This window comes from Mobula birostris, chromosome 5 (assembly GCF_030028105.1).
Source record: "Mobula birostris isolate sMobBir1 chromosome 5, sMobBir1.hap1, whole genome shotgun sequence".
NCBI lineage: Eukaryota > Metazoa > Chordata > Chondrichthyes > Myliobatiformes > Myliobatidae > Mobula > Mobula birostris.
The window spans coordinates 86,353,058-86,376,351 of NC_092374.1; the positions used below are offsets into that span (position 1 = coordinate 86,353,058).

The window sequence follows — 23,294 nt, forward strand, 5'->3', positions numbered from 1 at the left end:
ACAGAGAGGAGCTGTGCAGACTGAGCTGGGAGAAATCGAGGCAAAACTACTGGATAAAGTTCGTGGAATACCTTGGAGGTGGCTCTAAAAGTCTCTTGAACAACTGAGTGAGTGACGGTGCTGGTGTGGAAGCTCGGTGTGGAGTTTTACTGCCGGTTTGGACTGGGTTTGTTGGCGGCTGCTAACTGCGTAGCTCCCAGCTGCGGCCGCTGGCAACTCGCCAGGAAACCGGTTCGCTCCAAAACCGGAGGCAAACGCTGTCGTTCCCCCCATTGACATCGGGGCAACGTTCCTCCTCCTTTATCTTCCTGATTTTCGTCCGGTGTCGGAGCTGGAGCATCTGGAAGGACGTTTCGACCTCTCCTGGCCTGGGTTTCTGCAAGTCTGACGGAGACTTTCCTGGCACCGAGCCAGCGAGGAACTGTCGACTGCAAACTTTCCCGGCCAGTTATTCGATTCGCTCCAGGACTTCTAACAGGCATCGCTGTAAAATTCGCGGACTGGAAACAGCGCCAGCATGCCAGACCAGTCTCCAGGGAGTCGCGGGCCTTCGGGGAGTTACGCAAGGGCGGCTGCCTCCCCGGCCTCGGACAATGCCCTGTTCCGGTCGGTGAAGGTGGAACGCGGGGTGCAATGTATTTTGCGCCCGGGAATGACACTAGAAAAGTGTGCGGAGGCAATGGAGGACCTGGTGGGGAAAGGCGGCATTTTGGCCACCGAAAAGGAGTTCGGAAAGGCGGTGTTCTATCTGGCGAATGAAGAGCTAGTGCACCGGGCCCTAAGCAGGGAAGTCACGGTAGACAACATCTTTTTAACGATGGAGCTGGTGACGGCCCCCACGCAACGTATCGTGCTTGGGCATGTTAAGCCTTTCATTCCAAATGAGGACTTGCTTCCCCCACTGGCCCGTTTAGGGAAAGTAAGGTCGGAGATCACTGCCAGCCGACACAATTTAAGAGACGCACCCTCCGCACCGTAATCTCTTTCCAGCGTCAGGTATTCATGCAGTTGGAAAGGGAGGACGATGTTGAGGGCCGGTTTACTGTCCGGCATGAGGGAGTAGATTATCAGGTGTACTGGAGCTCCGAGCGCCCACGGTGCCATGCGTGCAGGGAGGTGGGGCACTTTCGGAGGGACTGTCCTACCACCCGGAACCCGAGGGAGCCCACTTCGAGCACCAGTGCCCCAGCTACCTCTACCCCTGATCCTACTCCTGCGCGTGCGCCTGCGCCTGCATCTGACCCTGCCCCCTCCCCTGATCCTGATCCTGCCCCAGCCCCTCACCCTGCCCCTACCCCTACCCCTACTCCTACGGTTGGGTCGGTCCCTGCTCCTCTCCCTGTGGTTCAGGTGGGGGACGGGGTGGAGTCTGTGCGAAGTAAGGAGGCAAAGAAGAAATCCTAACACCCTAAGAAGTCGACCTCTGAGGCCGCAGAGCTCACGCCCATTTCGCCTGAAGTGGAGCGTGGGGCTCGGGGAGGTGCGCAAGCAGACGGGGCGATGGAAACAGAAAGCACCGCCCCATCGGTGAAGCCTGGACCTGTGTGCTCCTCCGGCGTGAAGAGGAGAAGGGAACGTTCCCGCAAGAGGGCAGGGGATGTAGATGCGGGCGAGTCCCAGGAAGGGGTGAGAATCCGGGTAGGGGTTGGTTCTAAACCTGAGTCCCCAGATGTAGCCACCAGTCCTGGGGTAGATGGTGTGGTTGTGCAAAAAGCTTGTGATAGCCCTGTTTGCACAAATGAGGCAGCCCTGGAGGCCTCCACCCAGGACCTACAAGTCAGTGCCTCTCTGGAGGCAAGTGTATCGAATAGTGTAAGAGGAGACGAGACAAAGCTCTCTCATTCTCAGCACCAGGCTGCTTGTGAATCCCTTGGACCAAAGGTGCCGGGTTCCCCTCTATACCCGCCCCCTGGGGAGGACGATATTCTATGCACGTCGACCCCAGCAATAAATGACTTGCAGGGAGTCCCTGGGGATTGTCCCTCCACTGTCGCAAATGTGGATTAGGTTGATGCGACGGTGGAGCGGGCAGGTAAGAGCGAGGTGCCCGCTGCGCGGTATGGGTCACAAACACAGCCATCTATTGGAACATGCGGGGAGGCCGATGGGGATTCTGTCTGCAGTGACGGGTTGGAAGGGGACTCCTTTGATAGTGAGACAATGGACATCCTCACCCCTCCTCAGAAGTCCCCATTGATAGCTGTAGAGGAAATTAAGCATTTCATTCTCACCTCTGAGAGTGCCAAGCACCGGCCTCAACTAGCCTCGCTTCACTGGCCCAGCATGCCGAGGCTGGTGAGGTCCCTGCGAGTCATCCTCAGACGAAAGGAAAAGGGGAAGAGGAATGCGGTGTCGGGGAACGACAGATGGCAACTAAAATCTTTCCTAGATGACCTAGTAAGGGACATCAGAGGGGGAAGCAGCCTCGCTCCAACGGGGACGGTGGGTCACAGGGTGTCGCTGGTACCGCTCGAGCCCGGAAGGCAAAAAGTATCCTTGCTTTCTTTCGGAACAGTGTGGTGGAGGGCGCCTCCGCTCTCACCGGAATGGGCACAGCTGCTGAGGCCGAGTGTACTCCCGACATGAAGCTTACCATAGCTAGTCTCAATGTAAACGGCAGCAGGGGTCCTCTTCGCAGGCATAACAATCTCTCAGCCCTCAGGGATGGGCGGTATACGGTGAGTTTCCTGCAGGAAACCCATACCATCCCTGGGGACGAGTCTGCTTGGCTCCTGGAGTGGCAGGGCGGGGCCTACATGAGCCACCTCAGCTCCATTTCTAGCGGGGTGGCGATCCTGTTGGCCCCGACCTTCCAGCCAGTAATTGAAAGGGTCCAAGACGTTGTGCCCGGCCGTCTGCTCCACCTGGCTGTGCGCCTGGATGGCGTACCATTGCATTTTATCAATGTGTATGCTCCCAGGCGTGGTGTGATGCAGACACGCCTATTCTGTCAGCTGTCCACCCTGCTGAGTTCCATCGATCCTGGGGACTGCGTCATCCTCGGCGGAGACTTCAATTGTACCCTCGAGGCAGAGGACCACTTGGGCCTCCAACGCGACCCAGCATCGGCAAAAAAGTTAAAGGAGCTAGTCGGCTCCTTTGACTTGGCGGACAGCTGGCGGAATCTTCACCCCGACTCTAGCGCCTTCTCGAGAAGGTCTAGAGAGGGGGGTTCCAGGATAGACCGCATATATATCTCTCGGGCCTACGCCTCCCACGTGTCGGCGTCCTCCATGCGGCCAGTGTCGTGCTCGGATCATCACCTTGTGTGGATGGAATTTATTCCACTACACCCTCGGGTGGGATCCGGGTATTGGCATTTTAACAACCGGCTGCTGGAGGACAGCCGATTCCGGGATTCGTTCCGAGCGTTCTGGGTCTCCTGGAAGGAGAAGCGGAGAGAGTTCTGCTCCCTACGGCTATGGTGGGATGTGAGCAAAGCCCACATCCGGTTTTTATGTCGGGAGTATACTAGGGGGTCGACAAAGAGGCGGGGCTCTGAGGTTGAGCGGCTTGAGAGAGCATTGCTTGACCTGGAGTCCCGCCTCGGTCCGACCGCTGGAGACCAACAGCTGTGGTGGGAATACCAGGAGAAGGACGCACTAAGGAACCTGCAGCTTCAGCAGTCCCGAGGTGCGTACGTGAGGTCACGGATCCAAATGCTGCAGGATTTGGACCGTGGCTCACCTTTCTTCTACTCGTTGGAAAGGTGGCGGGGAGTTCAAAAGCAGCTAGTGGAGCTGCTGGCTGCCGATGGCTCCTCCAACACGGACGCTGATGGAATTAACAACGAAGTCAGTTCATTCTATCGGTCCTTATTCTCGCCTGATCCGTCAAATGCGGAGGCGTGTAATGAGGTCTGGAAGGATTTGCCTACGGTCAGCCCAGAGGACGCAGTGCGCCTGGATGCCCCCCTGACTCGGGAGGAGCTGTCCACTGCCCTTCGGCAACTCCAGAGGGGCAAGTCCCCTGGCTTGGATGGACTGAGTGTTGAGTTTTATCAGGCTTTTTGGATGTCCTGGGGGATGATTACAGCCTTGCCCTAGGGGAGAGCCTAGCCACCGGAGAAATGCCCCTCTCATGGCGAAGAACTGTTGTGGTCCTACTGCCCAAGAAGGGAGACCTCCGCCTGCTAAAGAACTGGCGGCCAGTCTCCTTCTTGTGCGCGGACTACAAGATCTTCGCCCGGGCAATGGCCAACCGTCTGGGTTTGGTAATTGGACAGGTGGTCCATCCTGACCAATCTTACACAGTCCCGGGCCGCTCCATCCAGGACAATGTCCACCTTGTACGGGACCTGATCCACCTGCTCCAGGAGACTGGGACCCCGGCAGCGTTTCTTTCTCTTGACCAGGAGAAGGCGTTTGACCGGGTGGACCACAGTTTCCTGGTGGGCACCCTGCAGGCTTTTGGGTTCGGACCACACTTTGTGGCCCGAGTTCGGCTCCTGTACTCTGCCGCAGAGTGCCTAGTTAAGATTAACGGATCATTGACAGCACCTATTCCCTTCCGAAGAGGAGTGCGTCAAGGGTGCCCCATGTCTGGTCAACTGTATGCGATCTGTGTCGAGCCATTCCTCAGCCTTCTTCGGCGAAGGCTGACAGGTCTGGTTCTGCGTGAACCGGACATGGGGGTCGTCCTCTCGGCCTACGCCGATGACGTACTCCTCATGATGACAGACCCCTGTGACCTGCGGAGGATGCGCGAGTGCCAAGATGTTTTCTCGGCGGCATCCTCCGCCAGGATCAACTGGGCGAAATGTTCCGGACTCTTAGTAGGCCAGTGGCAGGTGGACTCCCTGCTGGAGGAGATGAGAGCTTTTGAGTGGAGCACCAGACGCCTTCTCTATCTGGGAGTCTACCTGAGTCCTTCTGGGGAGACCTGGCTGGCGAACTGGCAGGACCTGGAGACAAAGGTCATGGCCCGGCTAGGGCGCTGGTCAGGCCTTCTCAGGGTGCTTTCCTATCGAGGCAGGGTGGTGGTCATAAACCAGCTGGTGGCCTCCATGTTGTGGTACCGGATGGTCACCTTGGCCCCCCCTGCCCCTTTTGTCGCGAGAATGCAGAGGAAGCTAGTGGACTTCTTCTGGGGAAACAGGAAACACTGGGTCTCTGCAGCGGTTCTGAGTCTCCCAGTAGGAGGGGGCGGACAGTTGCTGGTGTGTGTACGCACACGACTGGCGGCTCTCCGCCTCAGGACTCTGCAGAGATTCCTGTATGCCGAGCACCCTCCCAGGTGGCACGTGTTGGCGACTTTCTTCCTCCAGAGGGGCTGCTGTCTTCACGAAGATATGCAGCTACCACCGGCGGGCGTCAGCCGTGCTGCTTTGCAGAGGCTGCCCGGCTTCTATCAGGACCTACTGAGAGTCTGGAACATGGTTGCCTCAGGCCGGGAATTCCCTCCTCTGGCAGAGGGCGGGGTCCTGGCCGACCCTTGCCCTGTCTCAACGGATGTCAGTGTGGCTCGGGTGTGTGGAACGACTCGGGCTGAGCTGCTCGTCGGGCCCAGGCCCCGCAGCCTTACCCGAGAGACGAATCCACACAACTTGAGCCGTCTTTCATCAACACCCACAATCCCATTCAGGGATGCAGGCAGGAGGTATCTTTATGGGCTGCTGCTCCACACCCTCCACTTCCTAGTATTTGTCCACCGTCCCGACACACCATGGCGGTCGGTCTTTCCACCTGGAGGTGAGGGGGGTCCCCAATGGAAGTCCCTCTACAAGGGAGTCCTTCCCATGCACCTTGGGGATCTCGGCTGGAGGGTGCTGCATAAAGCGGTGCCCTGCAATAAGTTCTTTAGTTTGTACACGGATCTCCCAGTCGCGTGTCACTTCTGCGGGCTGGAGGAGACCGTGTACCATATGTACGTGGAGTGAGTGAGGCTGCAGCCCCTTTTCGCGTATTTGCGTGGGCTGCTTCTCGCCTTCTGGTTGCATTTCAGTCCCACCCTATTCATATATGGTCATCCAGTAAGGAGGGGGGCACAGAGGGATGAGGATGTCCTTGTCAACTTGCTCCTGGGGCTGGCGAAAATTGCCATCCGTGGCTCCTGGAAAAGGGTGGTAGGAGGTTCTCCCCGGGCGGACTGCCTGGTTATGTTTAGGGGGTATGTTCGTGCCCGGGTGAACATTGAAAAGGAATACGCACAGTCCGCGGCGACCGTAGAGGTGTTCCGGGACCGTTGGGCTCCGCGGGGTGTAAATGCCATCATTGATGAGGATGGCAATATATTGGTTTAACATGTATTGGGTCTGTTCGTAGTGTAGTAAATGTGTTAGTCACTGGTTTTGTACATATTGTATAGCATCGACATTTGTAATAAAGAATTTTGTTTAAAAAAAAGGGTCAGACCAAGAGTGAAGCTCCCTCTACACTGTCCCATCACACACTCCCAGCATCAGACACAGAGTGAAGCTCCCTCTATACTATCCCATCACACACTCCCAGGGTCAGACACAGAGTGAAGCTCCCTCTACACTGTCTCATCACACACTCCCAGGGTCAGACACAGAGTGAAGCTCCCTCCACACTGTCCCATCACACACTCCCGGGGTCAGACACAGAGTGAAGCTCCCTCTACACTGCCCCATCACACACTCCCAGGGTCAGACACAGAGAGGAGCTGTGCTGACTGAGCTGGGAGAAATCGAGGCAAAACTACTGGATAAAGTTCGTGGAATACTTTGGAGGTGGCTCTAAAAGTCTCTTGGACAACCGAGTGAGTGACGGCGCTGGTGTGGAAACTCGGTGTGGAGTTTTACTGCCGGTTTGGGCTGGGTTTGTTGGCGGCTGCTAACTGCGTAGCTCCCAGCTGCGGCCGCTGGCAACTCGCCAGGAAGCCGGTTCGCTCCAAAACCGGAGGCAAACGCCGTCCTTCCCCCCCATTGACATCGGGGCAACATTCCTCCTCCATTGTTTTCCTGATTTTCATCCGGTGTTGGTGCCGGAGCATCTGTAAGGACGTTTCGGCCTCTCCCGGCCTGGGTCTCTGCAAGTCCGACGGAGCCTTTCCTGGCGTCGAGCCAGCGAGGAACTGTCGACTGCAAACTTTCCCGGCCAGTTATTCGACTCGTTCCAGGACCTCTAACCGGCACCGCTGTAGGATTCTCGGACTGGAAAGAGTGCCAGCATGCCGGACCGGTCTCCAGGGAGTTACGCCAGGGCGGCTGCCTCCCCGGCCTCGGACAATGCCCTGTTTCGGTCGGTGAAGGTGGAACGTGGGGTGCAATGTATTTTGCGCCCTGGAATGACACTAGAAAAGTGTACGGAGGCAATGGAGGACCTTGTTGGGAAAGGTGGTATTCTGGCCACCGAGAAGGAGTTCGGAAAGTCGGTGTTTTATCTGGCGAATGAAGAGCTAGTGCACCGGGCCCTAAGCAGGGGAGTCACGGTAGACAACATCTTTTTACCTATGGAGCTGGTGACGGCCCCCACGCAACGTATCGTGCTTGGGCATGTTAAGCCTTTCATTCCAAATGAGGACTTGCTTCCCCCACTGGCCCGTTTAGGGCAAGTAAGGTCGGAGATCACTGCCATCCGACACAAATTTAAGAGACGCACCCTCCGCATCGTAATCTCTTTCCGGCGTCAGGTATTCATGCAGCTGGAAAGGGAGGACGATGTTGAGGGCCGGTTTACTGTCTGGCACGAGGGAGTGGATTATCAGGTGTACTGGAGCTCCGAGCGCCCGCGGTGCCATGCGTGCAGGGGGGGTGGGGCACTTTCGGAGGGACTGTCCTGCCGCCCGGAACCCGAGGGACCCCATTTCGGGCACCAGAGCCCCAGCTACCTCTGCCCCGATCCTACTCCTGCACGTGCATCTGCGCCTGCATCTGACCCTGCCCCCACCCGTGATCCTGCCCCGGCCCCTCACCCTGCCCCTACCCCTACCCCTGTCCCTACTCCTACGGTTGGGTCGGTCCCTGCTCCTCTCCCTGTGGTTCAGGTGGGGGACGGGGTGGAGTCTGTGCGGAGTAAGAAGGCAAAGGGGAAATCCAAACACAGTAAGAAGCGGGCCTTTGAGGCTGCAGAGCTCACGCCCATTTCGCCTGAAGTGGAGCGTGGGGCTCAGGGAGGTGCGCAAGCAGACGGGGCGATGGAAACAGAGAGCGCCGCCCCATCGGTGAATCCTGCACCTGTGTGCTCCTCCGGTGTGAAGAGGAGAAGGGAACGTTCCCGCAAGAGGGCAGGGATGTAGATGCGGGGGAGTCCCAGGAAGGGGTGGGAATCCGGTTCTAAACCTGAGTCCCCAGATGTAGCCAGCAGTCCTGGGGTAGATGGTGTGGTTGTGCAAAAAGCTTGTGATAGCCCTGTTTGCACAAATGAGGCAGTCCTGGAGGCCTCCACCCAGGACCTACAAGTCAGCGCCTCTCTGGAGGCCAGTGTACCGAATAATGTAAGAGGAGACGAGACAAAGCTCTCTCATTCTCAGCACCAGGCTGCTTGTGAATCCCTTGGACCAAAGGTGCCGGGTTCCCCTCTATGCCTGCCCCCTGGGGAGGGCGTTTTTCTGTGCACGTCGACCCCAGCAATTAATGACTTGCAGAGAGTCCCTGGGGATTGTCCCTCCACTGTCGCAAATGTGGATGAGGCTGATGCGACGGTGGAGCGGGCAGGTAAGAGCGAGGTGCCCGCTGCGCGGTATGGGTCACAAGCGCAGCCATCTATTGGAACATGCGGGAAGGCCGATGGGGATTCTGTCTGCAGTGACGGGTTGGAGGGGGACTCTTTCGATAGTGAAATAATGGACATCCTCACCCCTCCTGAGAAGTCCCCATTGATACCTGTAGAGGAAATTAAGCATTTTATTCTCACCTCTGAGGGTGCCAAGCACCGGCCTCAACTAGCCTCGCTACGCTGGCCCAGCATGCCGAGGCTGGTGAGGTCCCTGCGAGTCATCCTCGGACGAAAGGGAAAGGGAAAGAGGAATGCGGTGGCGGGAAACGACAGACGGCAATTAAAATCTTTCCTAGATGACCTAGTAAAGGACATTAGAGGGAGAAGCAGCCTCGCTCCTACGGGGGATGGTGGGTCACAGGGTGTCGCTGGTACCGCTCGAGCCCGGAAGGCAAAAAGTAACCTTGCTTTCTTTCGGGACAGTGTGGTGGAGGGCGCCTCCGCTCTCACCGAAATGGGCACAGCTGCTGAGACCTAGTGTGCTCCCGCCATGAAGCTTACCATAGCTAGTCTCAATGTAAACGGCAGCAGGGGTCCTCTTCGCAGGCATAACAATTTCTCAGTGCTCACTGATGGGCGGTACACGGTGAGTTTCCTGCAGGAAACCCATACCATCCCTGGGGATGAGTCTGCTTGGCTCCTGGAGTGGCGGGGCGGGGTCTACATGAGCCACCTCAGCTCCATTTCTAGCGGGGTGGCGATCCTGTTGGCCCCGACCTTCCAGCCAGTAATTGAAAGAGTCCAGGACGCTGTGCCCGGCCGTCTGCTCCACCTGGTTGTGCGCCTGGATGGCGTACCATTGCATTTTATCAATGTGTATGCTCCCAGGCGCGGTGTGATGCAGATGCGCCTATTCTGCCAGCTGTCCACCCTGCTGAGCTCCATCGATCCTGGGGATTGCGTCATCCTCGGGGGAGATTTCAATTGTACCCTCGAGGTGGAGGACCGTTCGGGCCTCCAACGCGACCCAGCATCGGCAAAAAAGTTAAAGGAGCTAGTTGGCTCCTTTGACTTGGTGGACAGCTGGCGGAATCTTCACCCCAACTCTAGCACCTTCTCGAGAAGGTCTAGAGAAGGAGGTTCCAGGATAGACCGCATTTAGATCTCTCGGGCCTACGTCTCCCGCGTGTCGGCGTCCTCCATGCGGCCAGTGTCGTGCTCGGATCATCACCTTCTGTGGATGGAATTTATTCCACTACACCCTCGGGTGGGATCCGGGTATTGGCATTTTAACAACCGGCTGCTGGAGGACAGCCGATTCCGGGTTTCGTTCCGAGCTTTCTGGGTCTCCTGGAAGGAGAGGCGGAGAGAGTTCTGTTCCCTACGGCTATGGTGGGATGTGGGCAAAGCCCACATCCGGTTTTTATGTCGGGAGTACACTAGGGGGTCGACAAAGAGGCGGAGCTCTGAGGTTGAGCGGCTTGAGAGAGCGTTGCTTGACCTGGAGTCCCGCCTCGGTCCGACCGCTGGAGACCAGCAGCTGTGGCAGGAATACCAGGAGAAGAAGGACACACTAAGGAACCTGCAGCTTCAGCAGTCCCGAGGTGCGTACGTGAGGTCACGGATCCAAATGCTGCAGGATTTGGACCGTGGCTCACCCTTCTTCTACTCGTTGGAAAGGTGGCGGGGAGTTCAAAAGCAGCTAGTGGAGCTGCTGGCTACCGATGGCTCCTCCATCACGGACCCTGATGGAATTAACAACGAGGTCCGTTCATTCTATCGGTCCTTATTCTCGCCTGATCCGTCAAATGCAGAGGCGTGTAATGAGGTCTGGAAGGATTTGCCTACGGTCAGCCCAGAGGACGCAGTGCGTCTGGATACCCCCCTGACTCGGGAGGGGCTGTCCACTGCCCTTCGGCAACTCCGGAGGGGCAAGTCCCCTGGTTTGGATGGACTGAGTGTTGAGTTTTATCAGGCTTTTTGGGATGTCCTGGGGATGATTACAGCCTTGTCCTAGGGGAGAGCCTAGCCACCGGAGAAATGCCCCTCTCATGGCGAAGAGCTGTTGTGGTCCTACTGCCCAAGAAGGGAGACCTCCGCCTGCTAAAGAACTGGCGGCCGGTCTCCCTCTTGTGCGCGGACTACAAGATCTTCGCCCGGGCAATGGCCAACCGTCTGGGTTCGGTAATTGGACAGGTGGTCCATCCTGACCAATCTTATACAGTCCCGGGCCGCTCCATCCAGGACAATGTCCACCTAGTACGGGACCTGATCCACCTACTCCAGGAGACTGGGACCCCGGTAGCGTTTCTTTCTCTTGACCAGGAGAAGGCTTCTGACCGGGTGGACTACAGTTTCCTGGTGGGCACCCTGCAGGCTTTTGGGCTCGGACCACACTTTGTGGCCCAAGTTTGGCTCCTGTACTCTGCCGCAGAGTGCCTAGTTAAGATTAATGGATTATTGACAGGACCTACTCACTTCCGAAGAGGAGTGCGTCAAGGGTGCCCCATGTCCGGTCAACTGTATGCGATCTGTGTTGAGCCATTCCTCAGCCTTCTTCGGCGAAGGCTGACAGGTCTGGTTCTGCGCGAACCGGACATGGGGGTCGTCCTCTCGGCCTACGCCGATGACGTACTCCTCATGATGACAGACCCCTGTGACCTGCGGAGGATGCGCGAGTGCCAAGATGTTTTCTCGGCGGCATCCTCCGCCAGGATCAACTGGGCGAAATGTTCCGGACTCTTAGTAGGCCAGTGGCAGGTGGACTCCCTGCCGGAGGAGATGAGAGCTTTTGAGTGGAGCACCAGACGTCTTCTCTATCTGGGAGTCCACCTGAGTCCTTCTGGGGAGACCTGGCTGGCGAACTGGCAGGACCTGGAGACAAAGGTCATGGCCCGGCTAGGGCGCTGGTCAGGCCTTCTCAGGGTGCTTTCCTATCGAGGCAGGGTGGTGGTCATAAACCAGCTGGTGGCCTCCATGTTGTGGTACCGGATGGTCACCTTGGCCCCCCCCTGCCCCTTTTGTCGCAAGAATGCAGAGGAAGCTAGTGGGCTTCTTCTGGGGAAACAGGAAGCACTGGGTCTCTGCAGCGGTTCTGAGTCTCCCAGAAGGAGAGGGCGGACAGTCGCTGGTGTGTGTACGCACACGACTGGCGGCTCTCCGCCTCAGGACGCTGCAGAGATTCCTGTACGCCGAGCACCCTCCCAGGTGGCACGTGTTGGCGACTTTCTTCCTCCGGAGGGGCTGCTGTCTTCACGAAGATATGCAGCTACCACCGGCGGGCGTCAGCCGTGCTGCTTTGCAGAGGCTGCCCGGCTTCTATCAGGACCTACTGAGAGTCTGGAACATGGTTGCCTCAGGCCGGGAATCCCCTCCTCTGGCAGAGGGCGGGGTCCTGGCCGACCCTTGCCCCGTCTCAACGGATGTCAGTGCGGCTCAGGTGTGTGGAACGACTCGGGCTGAGCTGCTCGTCGGGCCCAGGCCCCGCAGCCTTACCCGAGAGACGAATCCACACAACCTGAGCCGTCTTTCATCAACACCCACAATCCCATTCAGGGATGCAGGCAGGAGGTACCTTTATGGGCTGCTGCTCCACACCCTCCACTTCCTAGCATTTGTCCACCGTCCCGACACGCCATGGCGGTCGGTCTTTCCACCTGGAGGTGAGGGGGGTCCCCAGTGGAAGTCCCTCTACAAGGGAGTCCTTCCCATGCACCTTGGGGATCTCGGCTGGAGGGTGCTGCATAAAGCAGTGCCCTGCAATAAGTTCTTTAGTTTGTACACGGATCTCCCAGCCGCGTGTCACTTCTGCGGGCTGGAGGAGACCGTGTACCATGTGTACGTGGAGTGTGTGAGGCTGCAGCCCCTTTTCGCGTATTTGCGTGGGCTGCTTCTCGCCTTCTGGTTGCATTTCAGTCCCACCCTATTCATATATGGTCATCCAGTAAGGAGGGGGGCACAGAGGGATGAGGATGTCCTTGTCAACTTGCTCCTGGGGCTGGCGAAAATTGCCATCCGTGGCTCCTGGAAAAGGGTGGCAGGAGGTTCTCCCCGGGCGGACTGCCTGGCTATGTTTAGGGGGTATGTTCGAGCCCGGGTGAACATTGAAAAGGAATACGCGCAGTCCATGGCGACCGTCGAGATGTCCCGGGACCGTTGGGCTCCGCGGGGTGTAAATGCCATCATTGATGAGGATGGCAATATATTGGTTTAACATGTATTGTCTGTTTGTAGTGTAGTAAATATGTTAGTCACTGGTTTTGTAAATATTGTATAGCACCGACATTTGTAATAAAGAAAAAAAAATATTTAAAAAAAAAAAGGGTCAGACACAGAGTGAAGCTCCCTCTATACTGTCCCACCACACACTCCCGGGGTCAGACACAGAGTGAAGCTCCCTCTACACTGCCCCATCACACACTCCCAGGGTCAGACACAGAGTGAAGCTCCCTCTATACTGTCCCACCACACACTCCCAGGGTCAGACACAGAGTGAAGCTCCCTCCACACCATCCCATCACACACTCCCAGGGTCAGACACAGAGTGAAGCTCCCTCCACACTGTCCCATCACACACTCACAGGGTCAGACACAGGGTGAAACTCCCTCTACAGTGTCCCATCACACACTCCCAGGGTCAGACACAAAGTGAAGCTCCCTCTGCACTGTCCCATCACACACTCCCGGGGTCAGACACAGAGTGAAGCTCCCTCTACACTGTCCCATCATACACTCCCAGGGTCAGACACAGAGTGAAGCTCCCTCTACACTGTCCCATCACACACTCCCAGGGTCAGACACAGAGTGAAGCTCCCTCTACACTGTCCCATCACACACTCCCAGGGTCAGACACAGAGTGAAGCTCCCTCTACACTATCCCATCACAGCTGAAGTCCCATACCATCAGGTTCAGGAACAACTACTTCCCTTCAACCATTTGGTTCCTGAATCAACCTGCAAAACCCTAATCACTACCTCAGTAGAGCAACACGGTGACCACTTTGGACTCCAATGGATTGTTCATTTTGTACTAATTCCGTTCTTTGTGTTATAATTTGTTCAGTTCATGGGTTTCCTTGTGAATGCTGCTTTCCTGATACTGTGTGCCTGTGGTGCTGCTGCACCTGGTCACACATGAATTTCTGCAGATGACAATAAACTTGACTTTAAAGTGGGATAGTTTACACTGAACTCCAACGCCGTCCGCAGCCCCACAAATCCGTTGTCAATCCCCTCAGTGCCGAGAGTTGCACAACACAGAAACAGACCCTTTGACCCACCGCAGCAGTGCTGACTTTTTTTGGCCTATTTGCCCACGTTGGGTGGCAGGATGGAGTTATGTCTCTACCAAAGGAGGTGTAAGGTGCTCCCTCTCTCCGCTAGCCTGCACGTCACCCTTGGGCAAGGTGTAGCACCTGCTTAACCCCCACCCCCCCCCACCCCACCCCCACAGATCAGGGTCACGTGAAGCCATGGGAGCGGGTGGTGGATGGTCGTATGAGCAGCTGGTGCACATCACAAGCCCTGGTTACGTGACCACTGACGCCAGGCAGACAATCTCTGAAGAGTGTTGGTAATGGCTGGGGTCACCCGTCTTGTAAAGACCCTGCCCAGAAGAAGGCAATGGCAAACCACTTCTGCAGAAAAATTTGCCAAGAACAATCACGGTCGAAGACCATGATCGCCCACGTCACACGACACGGCACATAATGAGGTTGGTGATGCCCACATTGTGATTCTGGCCTTCTAGACTTCCTTCACCCTTTTGCTGGCTGTTTATGCCCCAAGGCCCTGAGGGGAGAGGTTCAGACCCACCAATTCATCACACCCCCGCCGCTGACGATTTGAAGTTTCCCCTTCGTGCCTGATTGCAACACCCATCCCACCCCAGGGTGGGGGAAGTCACCCAGGGAAAGGCCACCTGACCACACACTCAGGCACCGCCGCAGCCCTACCTGTCAACGAACATGACGATGAGGTCTTCCTTGACTGCGTGCCTCTCCAGCTCCTTTTTCAACCATCGGACCTTCTGGCCACCTCCCACTGTTCGTGCCACGTCCCCTCCCTTCCATTCTTCGCCCAGACCCAGCACCTGGAACAGCAAAGAAAGCCACCCTCCTCAAACCAAATGCATGGATCCCCCAGGCCAACATGTGCCTGCACCAGCCGCGTGGGTATGTTAACACCCAGGTCGGTAGGTTCTTGATTAGTCAGGGCATCAAAGATTGGCGGGAGAAGGCAACAGAAAGGGGCTGACTGGGCTAGTAAAGTTCAAAGTAAATTTTATTACCAAAGTATATATACGTCACCATGTGCAACCCTGAGGTTCATTTTCCTGTGGGCATACTCAGCAAATCTGTAGAATAGTAACTATAATAGGCTCAATGAAAGATCAACCAGAGTGCTGAAGACAACAAACTGTGCAAATGTAAATATAAATAAATAGCAATAAATAACGAGAACATGAGATAATGAGATAAAGGAGTCCGCAATGGATGGATAAGTGAGTGTAGTTATTCCCTTTACTTCAAGAGCCTGATGTTTGTGGGGTAGTAACAGCTCTTGAACCTGGTGGTTTAATCAGTCACGATGGAATAGCAGAGCAGACACAATGGGCTGAATAGCCTAATTCTGTTCCTATGCCAGATGGAACTGCCAACTGACCACAACCTCGTCCTCATTGACACACGGAGGCTTGCGTGCCTCAATGACACTGAGAAGACTCGTGGGCTGGAGTCAGGGCTTTATGCTTTGACTTTTGGTAGCGTCACTCATGTCAAACAGGTCAAAGTGTAGAGGCCAGACTAGGAGTGGTCCACCAGTCCTCCAGGTTCAGGGGTTCAGCTCAGGGCTAACAACCCTGACTGGTCAAACAATATTGTTACAGAAACAGCAATGAAGAATCTTTCTACATCTGAGTGACACTAGTGAAAATCGAGAGAAAACTACTGACATGATGAAGGAAGCTATGAACGTTGCTGGAGACGGAGGACCTTCACTGCTGGCCTAAACACCAGTGACGTAACGGGCAAAAGAAGAAAACCTCACCGTGCTGAGGAGATGGAGGCTGATCTCATCAAAACGCTTGCGTGTGTGATTGTGATGGGGGTGGAAGCGGCCAGCGCACAGGAATATTTCCTCTCTGTCTGGGGGGGGGGGGTCTCTCTCAAAGTTTCAAGAAAAATGTCTTACAATGAGGAGGAAACCTCCCCCCCAACAAAAAAACAAAATCAGGAATCTTTGGAATTCTCTCCTCTCCCTTCAGCAAGGGAGGTGAACTTTTTTTTGATATTGAGTGCTGAAAGCGGTAATAATTTTCTAAAAACATTTCTGGCATACCATGGTAATTTTGAACAGAGATTATCAATTAGTAATAATTCTAGACTTTTTTTTAGGGTAAAGGATGAGTCCTGTTGCTTACTTATGCAAGTTCCTTTTATTAATAAAATCACATGAATAAAACCGTATTCCATTAGGAGTTTGAGGAGATTGGGAATGTCATCAAAAGCAGTTGCAAATTTCTACAGATGTACTGTGGACAGCATTCTAACTGGCTGCATCACCACCTGGTATGCGGGGGGGCGGGGGAGCTGGGCTACTACACAGGATGGAAATAAGCTGCAGAGAGTTGTAAACTCACTCAGCTCCATCTTGGCCACTAGCCTCCATAGTATCCAGGACATGTTCGAGGAGCGATGCCTCAAAAAGGCAGCATCCATCATGAAGGACCCCCATCACCCAGGACATGCTCTCTTCTCATTGCTACCATCAGGGAGGAGGTACAGAAGCCTGACGACACACACTCAACGATTCAGGAACAGCTTCTTCCCCTCTGCCATCCGACTTCTGAATGGACATTGGACACTACTTTCTTATTCCTTCTTTTTCCGCACTATTTACTCTCACAACCTACGGACTCACTTTTAGGCACTCTTCATTTCAAGGTCTCCAAATTTATTGCTTATTTATTTATTATTACTTTTTTTCCTTTTTGTATTTGCACAGTTTGTTGTCTTTTGTAGACTGGTGTCTGTCCATCCTGTTGGGTGCGGTCTTTCACTGATTCTATTGTGTTTCTAGTATTTACTGTGAATGCCCGCAAGGAAATGCATCTCAGGAGGTATATTCCCATTTATTTATCTATTGACATAAGGAGCTGGCCAACACCCTCAATTTAACCAGCGCCTAATCACGGGACAATTTATAATGACCAATTAATCCACCAACCATTACGTCTTTGGACTGTGGGTGGAAACCGGAGTGCCCGGAGGAAACCCGCGCGGTCACAGGGAGAACGTACAAACTCCTTACAGGATCCTGTAAGGCGCTGTGCTAATCACTATGCTACCACGCCGCCCCTATGCCCCGTCCTTTGCATGAAGAAAGCTGCTCCCAATATCCCTTTAAATCTCTCACCTCTGCTCTTAAACCAATGCCCCCTCGTTTTTAGCAACCCTTCTGCAGGAAAAGACCAGATACTCTGATACTGTCTATCCCCCTCGTGATCATCCCAGGGAATAAGGTCCAGGTTTACCCAGCCTCAATTGTAACTCAGATCCCCAAGTCCAGGCATCATCCTGATAAACCTTTTCTGCACTCTTTCTAGCTTAATAATGTCTTTCCTATAACAGGCTGACCATTATGGTACACAATACTGCACGTGCAGCCTCACCGATTTCTGATTGATGGAGGCCTGCAAGTCAAATGTCTTCTTTACTTCTTTACCAAGTTCCTGGGAGTCATATCTGCAGTTTGATAATAAATTTGCTTTGAACTTTGATTTATTTTATAATTTGCACTAACTTTATGTCTTTTCATTGTACTGCTGCCACAAAACAACTAAGTTCACATCATAGGACAGTGATATTAATTCCAACTGTGATTTTTAATCACCAAAATAAAACAGCTGTCAAACCAGGGCTGGAGTATTATGCCCAATTCTACTCCTTGCACTTTGGGAAGGGTGGGAAAGGTCTTGGAGATGGGGAGAGAAAGCAGTGACCAGAACATTTCCAGATGCGATGGATTTTGGCCTTAGATTGGAGAGGCGGAGACAGCTCTTCTAGGTGCCAAAGGTTGGAGAGAGGGTGTGAAGAGCATAAGGGCTTTGGACAGGTCAGAAGGGAAGTTCCCACCAGCAAATCACCCAGGGGGAACTGGCCTAAAATGTTGGCCAAAAGATACAAAGTACATATAGAGTACAGAGAAAATTTACAAAGACGTTGCTGGGTCTGGAGGACTTGAGTTATAAAGAAAGATTGAATAGGTTAGGACTTTATTCCTTGGAATGTAGAAGATAGAAAGGAGATTTGACAGAGGTATACAAAATTATGAAGGGTACAGATAGGGTGAGTGCAAGCAGGCTTTTTCCACTGAGGATGGCACAATTAGAGGTCATGGATTAAGGGTGAAAGGTGAAAATGTTTAAAGGAACATGAGGGGAAACTTCTTCACTTAGAGGGTGGTGAGAGTGTGGAATGAGCCCCTGGCACAAGTGGTGCATGCGAGCTCAATTTCAACACTTATCTTAATAGGTACTGGATAGGTACGTGGAAGGTAGGGGTAAGGAGGGCTATGGTCCTGGTGCAGGTCAACGGCAGTAGGCAGTTTAAATGGATTGGCACAGACCGGACTGGCCAAAGGGCCTGTTTCTGTGCTGTAGTTTTCTATGAGTAGATAAAACTTCAGGAAGTGGAACTTTGTAGGGGTAGGGGAGCAAATCAGGGGGAAACCGAGGGAAGGTAAACTTACAGGATAACGGGGAAAGAGTGGGGGTGGGGTGGGCAAGTGGAACAAGGAGACAACACAGACTCGATGGAGTAAATGACCTCTCTCTGTGCTGTAACAACCCCAGGTACCTATTCAGGGAAGGAAAAAGCCCAAGAGGAAGCTTTCAAGTTTCCAAGGAGTAGTTTACACACATTCCTCAGTACAGAGCCTTCCAGTGCTGCTGCGTACAGAGCGACGTGTTGAAACAGCAATGTAATTAATCACATTGGAGCTGACAACCTGGCAGAGACACAGCCCAGAATCTCTGACAAACTTCCGCAGATATGTGGTGGAGAGTATAGTGACTGGCTGCATCACAGCCTGGTATGCAAACACCAAAGCCCTTGAACAGAAAATCTGACTACAGGTAGTGTATTCGCCCCAGTCCATCAGCAGTTAACTACCCACAGTGGGTAAAACCGGAGAGTAGTTCAACCATCGAGCACATCTACATGAAACACCGCTGTAGGAAAACAACATCCATCATCAGGGATCCCCACCACCCAGGCCATGCTCTCTTCTCTGCCATCAGGTGGAAGGTACAAGAGCCTCAGGACTCACAGCACCAGGTTCAAGAACAGTTCCTGTCCCTCAACCATCTTGAACAAAATGGGATAACTACACTCACTTTCCCTTCCATTGAGAAGTTTCCACAATCAATGATCTCGTTTTAAGCACACTTCATCTCATTATCTCATGTTTGTGTTATTTATTGTAGCCCGTGAGTCAGGACCCCAAACTTGAGCCAGCAGTACCACCTGGGGAGAATAATTCTTACAGTGATTTTTGGCAAGGTATACACCCCTAGTGCTGGAAAATATGTGATAGCATCGCAGTGGTGGTAGCTTTCTGTGTAGAACTCTATCAAGAATAGTGAAAGATCTCTACAGGGTGAAGAGATTGGTCATGAGTTGCAAGGTATCACAGGCACACAGAGGTGAGGCAGTGGAGGAGCTTCCTGACCAAAGTCAGTAACAAAAATAGTCTCATTAGCTTCATAATCCATGAATGGAGAAAAACAGAGTACAGAGCAAAGCTACAGGAGAAGATTCTGTATGCAGCTGTGAATGACAAATGTTACAGAATCATATCTCAAGACAGTGAGGTGGTGCTAGCTCTTCAGTGTCAACAAGAAGCAGATGGCCGCCTACTTCTCCATGCTGCCCATGCCACAAGAGAGGGGTACCAATCTGTAGTGATCTGCTCAGAAGACACAGATGTCTTTATCATGTCTTTAGCATTTTGTGACAAGATTGAGGCCCCATTGTACCAGAAGTGTGGCACTAGAACCTGAACAAGGCTTGTAGACATCAGGAAGGCTGCTGCCACGTTGGCATAGAGGTTTGTAGGGCTCTCATCGGGTTGCACACATATACAGGATGTGACACTGTAAGTGCTTTTGCAGGCAAAGGGAAGACAAGTGCCCTAAAACTTCTGACCAGCAACAGGGAAACTCAGGACACATTCTTAGAGTTGGGTCAGGAAATGGGACCTCTCTCCGGAACTGATGGACAAACTGGAGGCATTTACATGTCTCCTGTATGCCCCAAAAGCATCGATCACCAAGGTCAATGAGCTCAGGTATCACCTTTTCTGTGCCAAAAAAGATGAAATCAAAAGTCATCAACTCTCACCATGCAAGGACTGCTTAACAAAACATGCAGAGCGAGCCAACTACCAGGCTGGTATATGGAGAAGATGTCTGGAGAAGGACCCACAAGTGCCAAGCCCTGTTGGCAGAGGATGGAAGATGGAGAGAAAAGAGGAAGCTGAACAGTTGGTGGTGCACTGGATGGAAGGCCAGCCAGAACTCGATGCCGTCTGGGATCTACTGGCCTGTAACTGTCCAAAAAACTGTTCACTCCCAAGATGTATGTGTGTTGCAAATGGCCTCAGGTGTACTGACATGTACAGACTGACAGACTGTGAGAACCAGGCATCTACCTCAGAGAGTGTGGAAAGTTCAGATGAAAATGTGGAAGACTTGGAAAATTATTATGATTATTAATAGGTTATGAAAGTATGGAAAACAGAGTATGGAAAGCAGTCTTTGATTAAATATATTCATTTTACAACCAAATGGGGCCTCGGTTATGGCTGTGTGGAACCCCACATTTGAACTATTGTACTGTAATTCTATATGCTACAACAAAAGCTTGATTGTTTTGATTTGATACGATAATATGGAGAATATCATGACATTGATAAAACTCCAGAAATCTCTCCAAATGAGGTTTTTTATCCTTTTGGGGGCTGGGGTAACATTTTCTGCTATACTGATGTTAACATGGAATATATACAAAAAGTGATTACTTATTTGAATTCCTGAATAAATTCTCCACAAATCCATGTGATTATATGTGTCCTAGGGTTTTTATTGACTTTTCCAAAATAAACAACAAATATTTTTCTAAATATGAAATGATTCACTCTAATGAAATTAGGCACTGTACTGCAAGTGCCACCAATGACATAGTTTTCAATGTAGAATTTTATAACAACATTTGATGAAAGTGCTTGAACTCAGCTATCATTGCAACAAATTTCAATGTTGAGGGATCACTGATGACAAAATACCACTAGGTGGAATGTATATGTTGTACTTTATATTGACCACTTTTCAGAAATGCTTATTTTAGGGTAGTGTTATAAAATGCATGATAGCACACATAAAGCTGTGTTGGCACGTGGCCAAGGGGTTAATGCGTCGGTCTAGTGATCTGAAAGTCGCTAGCTCGAGCCTCAGCTGAGGCAACGTGTTCTATCCTTGAGCAAGGCACTTAACCACACATTGCTCTGAGACGACACCAGTGCCAAGCTGTATTGGCCCTAGTGCCCTTCCCTTGGACAACATCAGTGGCATGGAGAGGGGAGACTTGCAGCATGAGAAACTGCCAGTCTTCCATATAACCCTGCCCAGGCCTGCGCCCTGGAAACCTTCCAAGGCACAAATCCATGGTCTCACGAGACTAACGGATGCCTATAAAAACACATAAAGCTACCACTGGTGCAATGCTATCACATATTTTCTAACTCTATAGACATATACCTTGCCAAAAATCACTATGATCATTAGTCCCTTCAGATAGTACCGACCAACCCTACTGGATCACAGACTATTGAAAAAAAAATAGATTTGTTGAGTATGCCTGCAGGAAAATGAATCTCAGGGTTGTATGTGGCGACATGTATGTACTTTGATCATAAAATTTACTTTGAACTTTGGACTTTGAACCAGGCCGAAGTCTGACCATTAACCACCCATTCCCACGGATCCCATTTCATTCGCCCATCAACTACCCTCAGATTCCACCCACTGCGGACAGTTAACCCACTGACCCCGCGTGTCATTAGGACGTGGGAGGAGGTCAAGGTGGCCACAAGGGAGAACATGCAAACTCCGCACAGACAACAGTCATTGAACACCCCACCGACCACCTCAATTTCTGCCCCACGGTGTCGAGGATTATCCAGCCAAGCTGAGGCTATATGACACAAGAATGAGGCCATTCAGCCCATCAAGCCTGCTTTGCCATTCCAGCATGCCTGCTTATCATCCCTCTCAACCCCATTCTCCTGTCTTCCCCCTGCGACTTTTGACACCCTTACTAACCGAGAACCTCTGCTGTAATTATCCAATAACTTGGCCTCTACAGCCATCTGTGGCAATAATGCACCACTCTCTGGCTAAAGAAATTTCTCCTCATCTCTGTTCTAAAGGGATGCCCTTTTAATCTGAGGCTGTGCCCTCTGCACGAGATGGAGGACCTTCATTGCTGCCCTAATTGCCATCGGTGTAACAAGTATTTGATGTGCCCCCCGGCCCGCCACTCCTGTATTACTGGAAACACACTCTCCATGTCCACCCTGTCTACGCCTTTCAATATTTGGGAAGTTCTAATGAGATCTCCCCTCATTCCTCTGAACTCCTGAGAGTGCGGACCACAGCCGTCAAACGCTCCTCATTCCTTAACCCTTCCATTCCCGGGATCATTCTAGTAAACCTCCTCTGGATCCTCTCAAGTACCAGCACACTGCTTTGCTTAGATAATGGGGCCCAAAACTGCTCACAGCACTCCAAGTGCGGTCTGATCAATGCCTTATAAAGCCTCAAACTGCTTACCAGGTTAACGGGTGCATTTGGCACAAGTGCGAGGCAGACAGTAGTTATTGTTCCTACTGACCAGATCTGGACACTGCATTTATAGGAAGGATGTGAAGGCTTTGGAGAAGCTGCCGAAGAGGTTCAGCAGGACACGACACTGCCTGGATACGAGGGTTTGAGCTAAAGAAGAGGCTGGACCGGTGGAGACTGAGGGGACTGCTGATGGAAGCTTGAGAGATTAGAGAGGCACAGATAGAGCAGGCAGACAGGACTTTCCTCCCAGGGTAGAAGTGTCAAATTCTAGAGAGCGTAGTATTTGAGCTCAGAGGGTGGCCCAGTAGCTCAGCCGTCAGTGTAACACTACTACAGCACTAGCCAGGTCAATTTCTGCCACTGTCTGTAAGGAGTTTGCACGTTCTCTCTGTGACCGCATGGGTTTCTTCAGTTTCCTCACACATTCCAAAGACTTAGGATCCTAAGGAGGTTATAGCTGGGGTGGTAATGGGGACAGGGTCCCACTACCTATTAAAAGCTCCCAATGGCATGCATCTCAAATGGCCTCCGACAACAAAGTCCAACCCCTGGCCTTCACGTGTGGCTTTCTACTGACTGGAGAAGGGGCAAAGGCGACTTACTGGTGCCTTAAAATCAGTCACTTCAGGCAGGTGGGGCTCATCAGTCGTGGATGGCAGTTCATCTAGGAGATGGAAAACTCTGATCTCAAACCTCTGCTGCCTTGCGGCTATAGCCAATCATGGGGAAGGCTTTGGGAGTAAACCGCCCAGGGAAAAATCTGGAGCTGG

General features: G+C 52.7%; 1 protein-coding gene across 1 annotated transcript in view; it reads right to left on the reverse strand.

Annotated features, from left to right (window-relative positions):
- The window catches only part of LOC140197833 (multifunctional procollagen lysine hydroxylase and glycosyltransferase LH3-like), a 121,134-nt gene that overhangs the window by 80,749 nt on the left and 17,091 nt on the right, over positions 1-23,294 (reverse strand). The window contains exon 3 of the mRNA XM_072258311.1: positions 14,573-14,709. Within this exon, the coding sequence (XP_072114412.1) occupies positions 14,573-14,709 (137 nt within the window). The remainder of the gene's footprint in view (positions 1-14,572; positions 14,710-23,294) is intronic.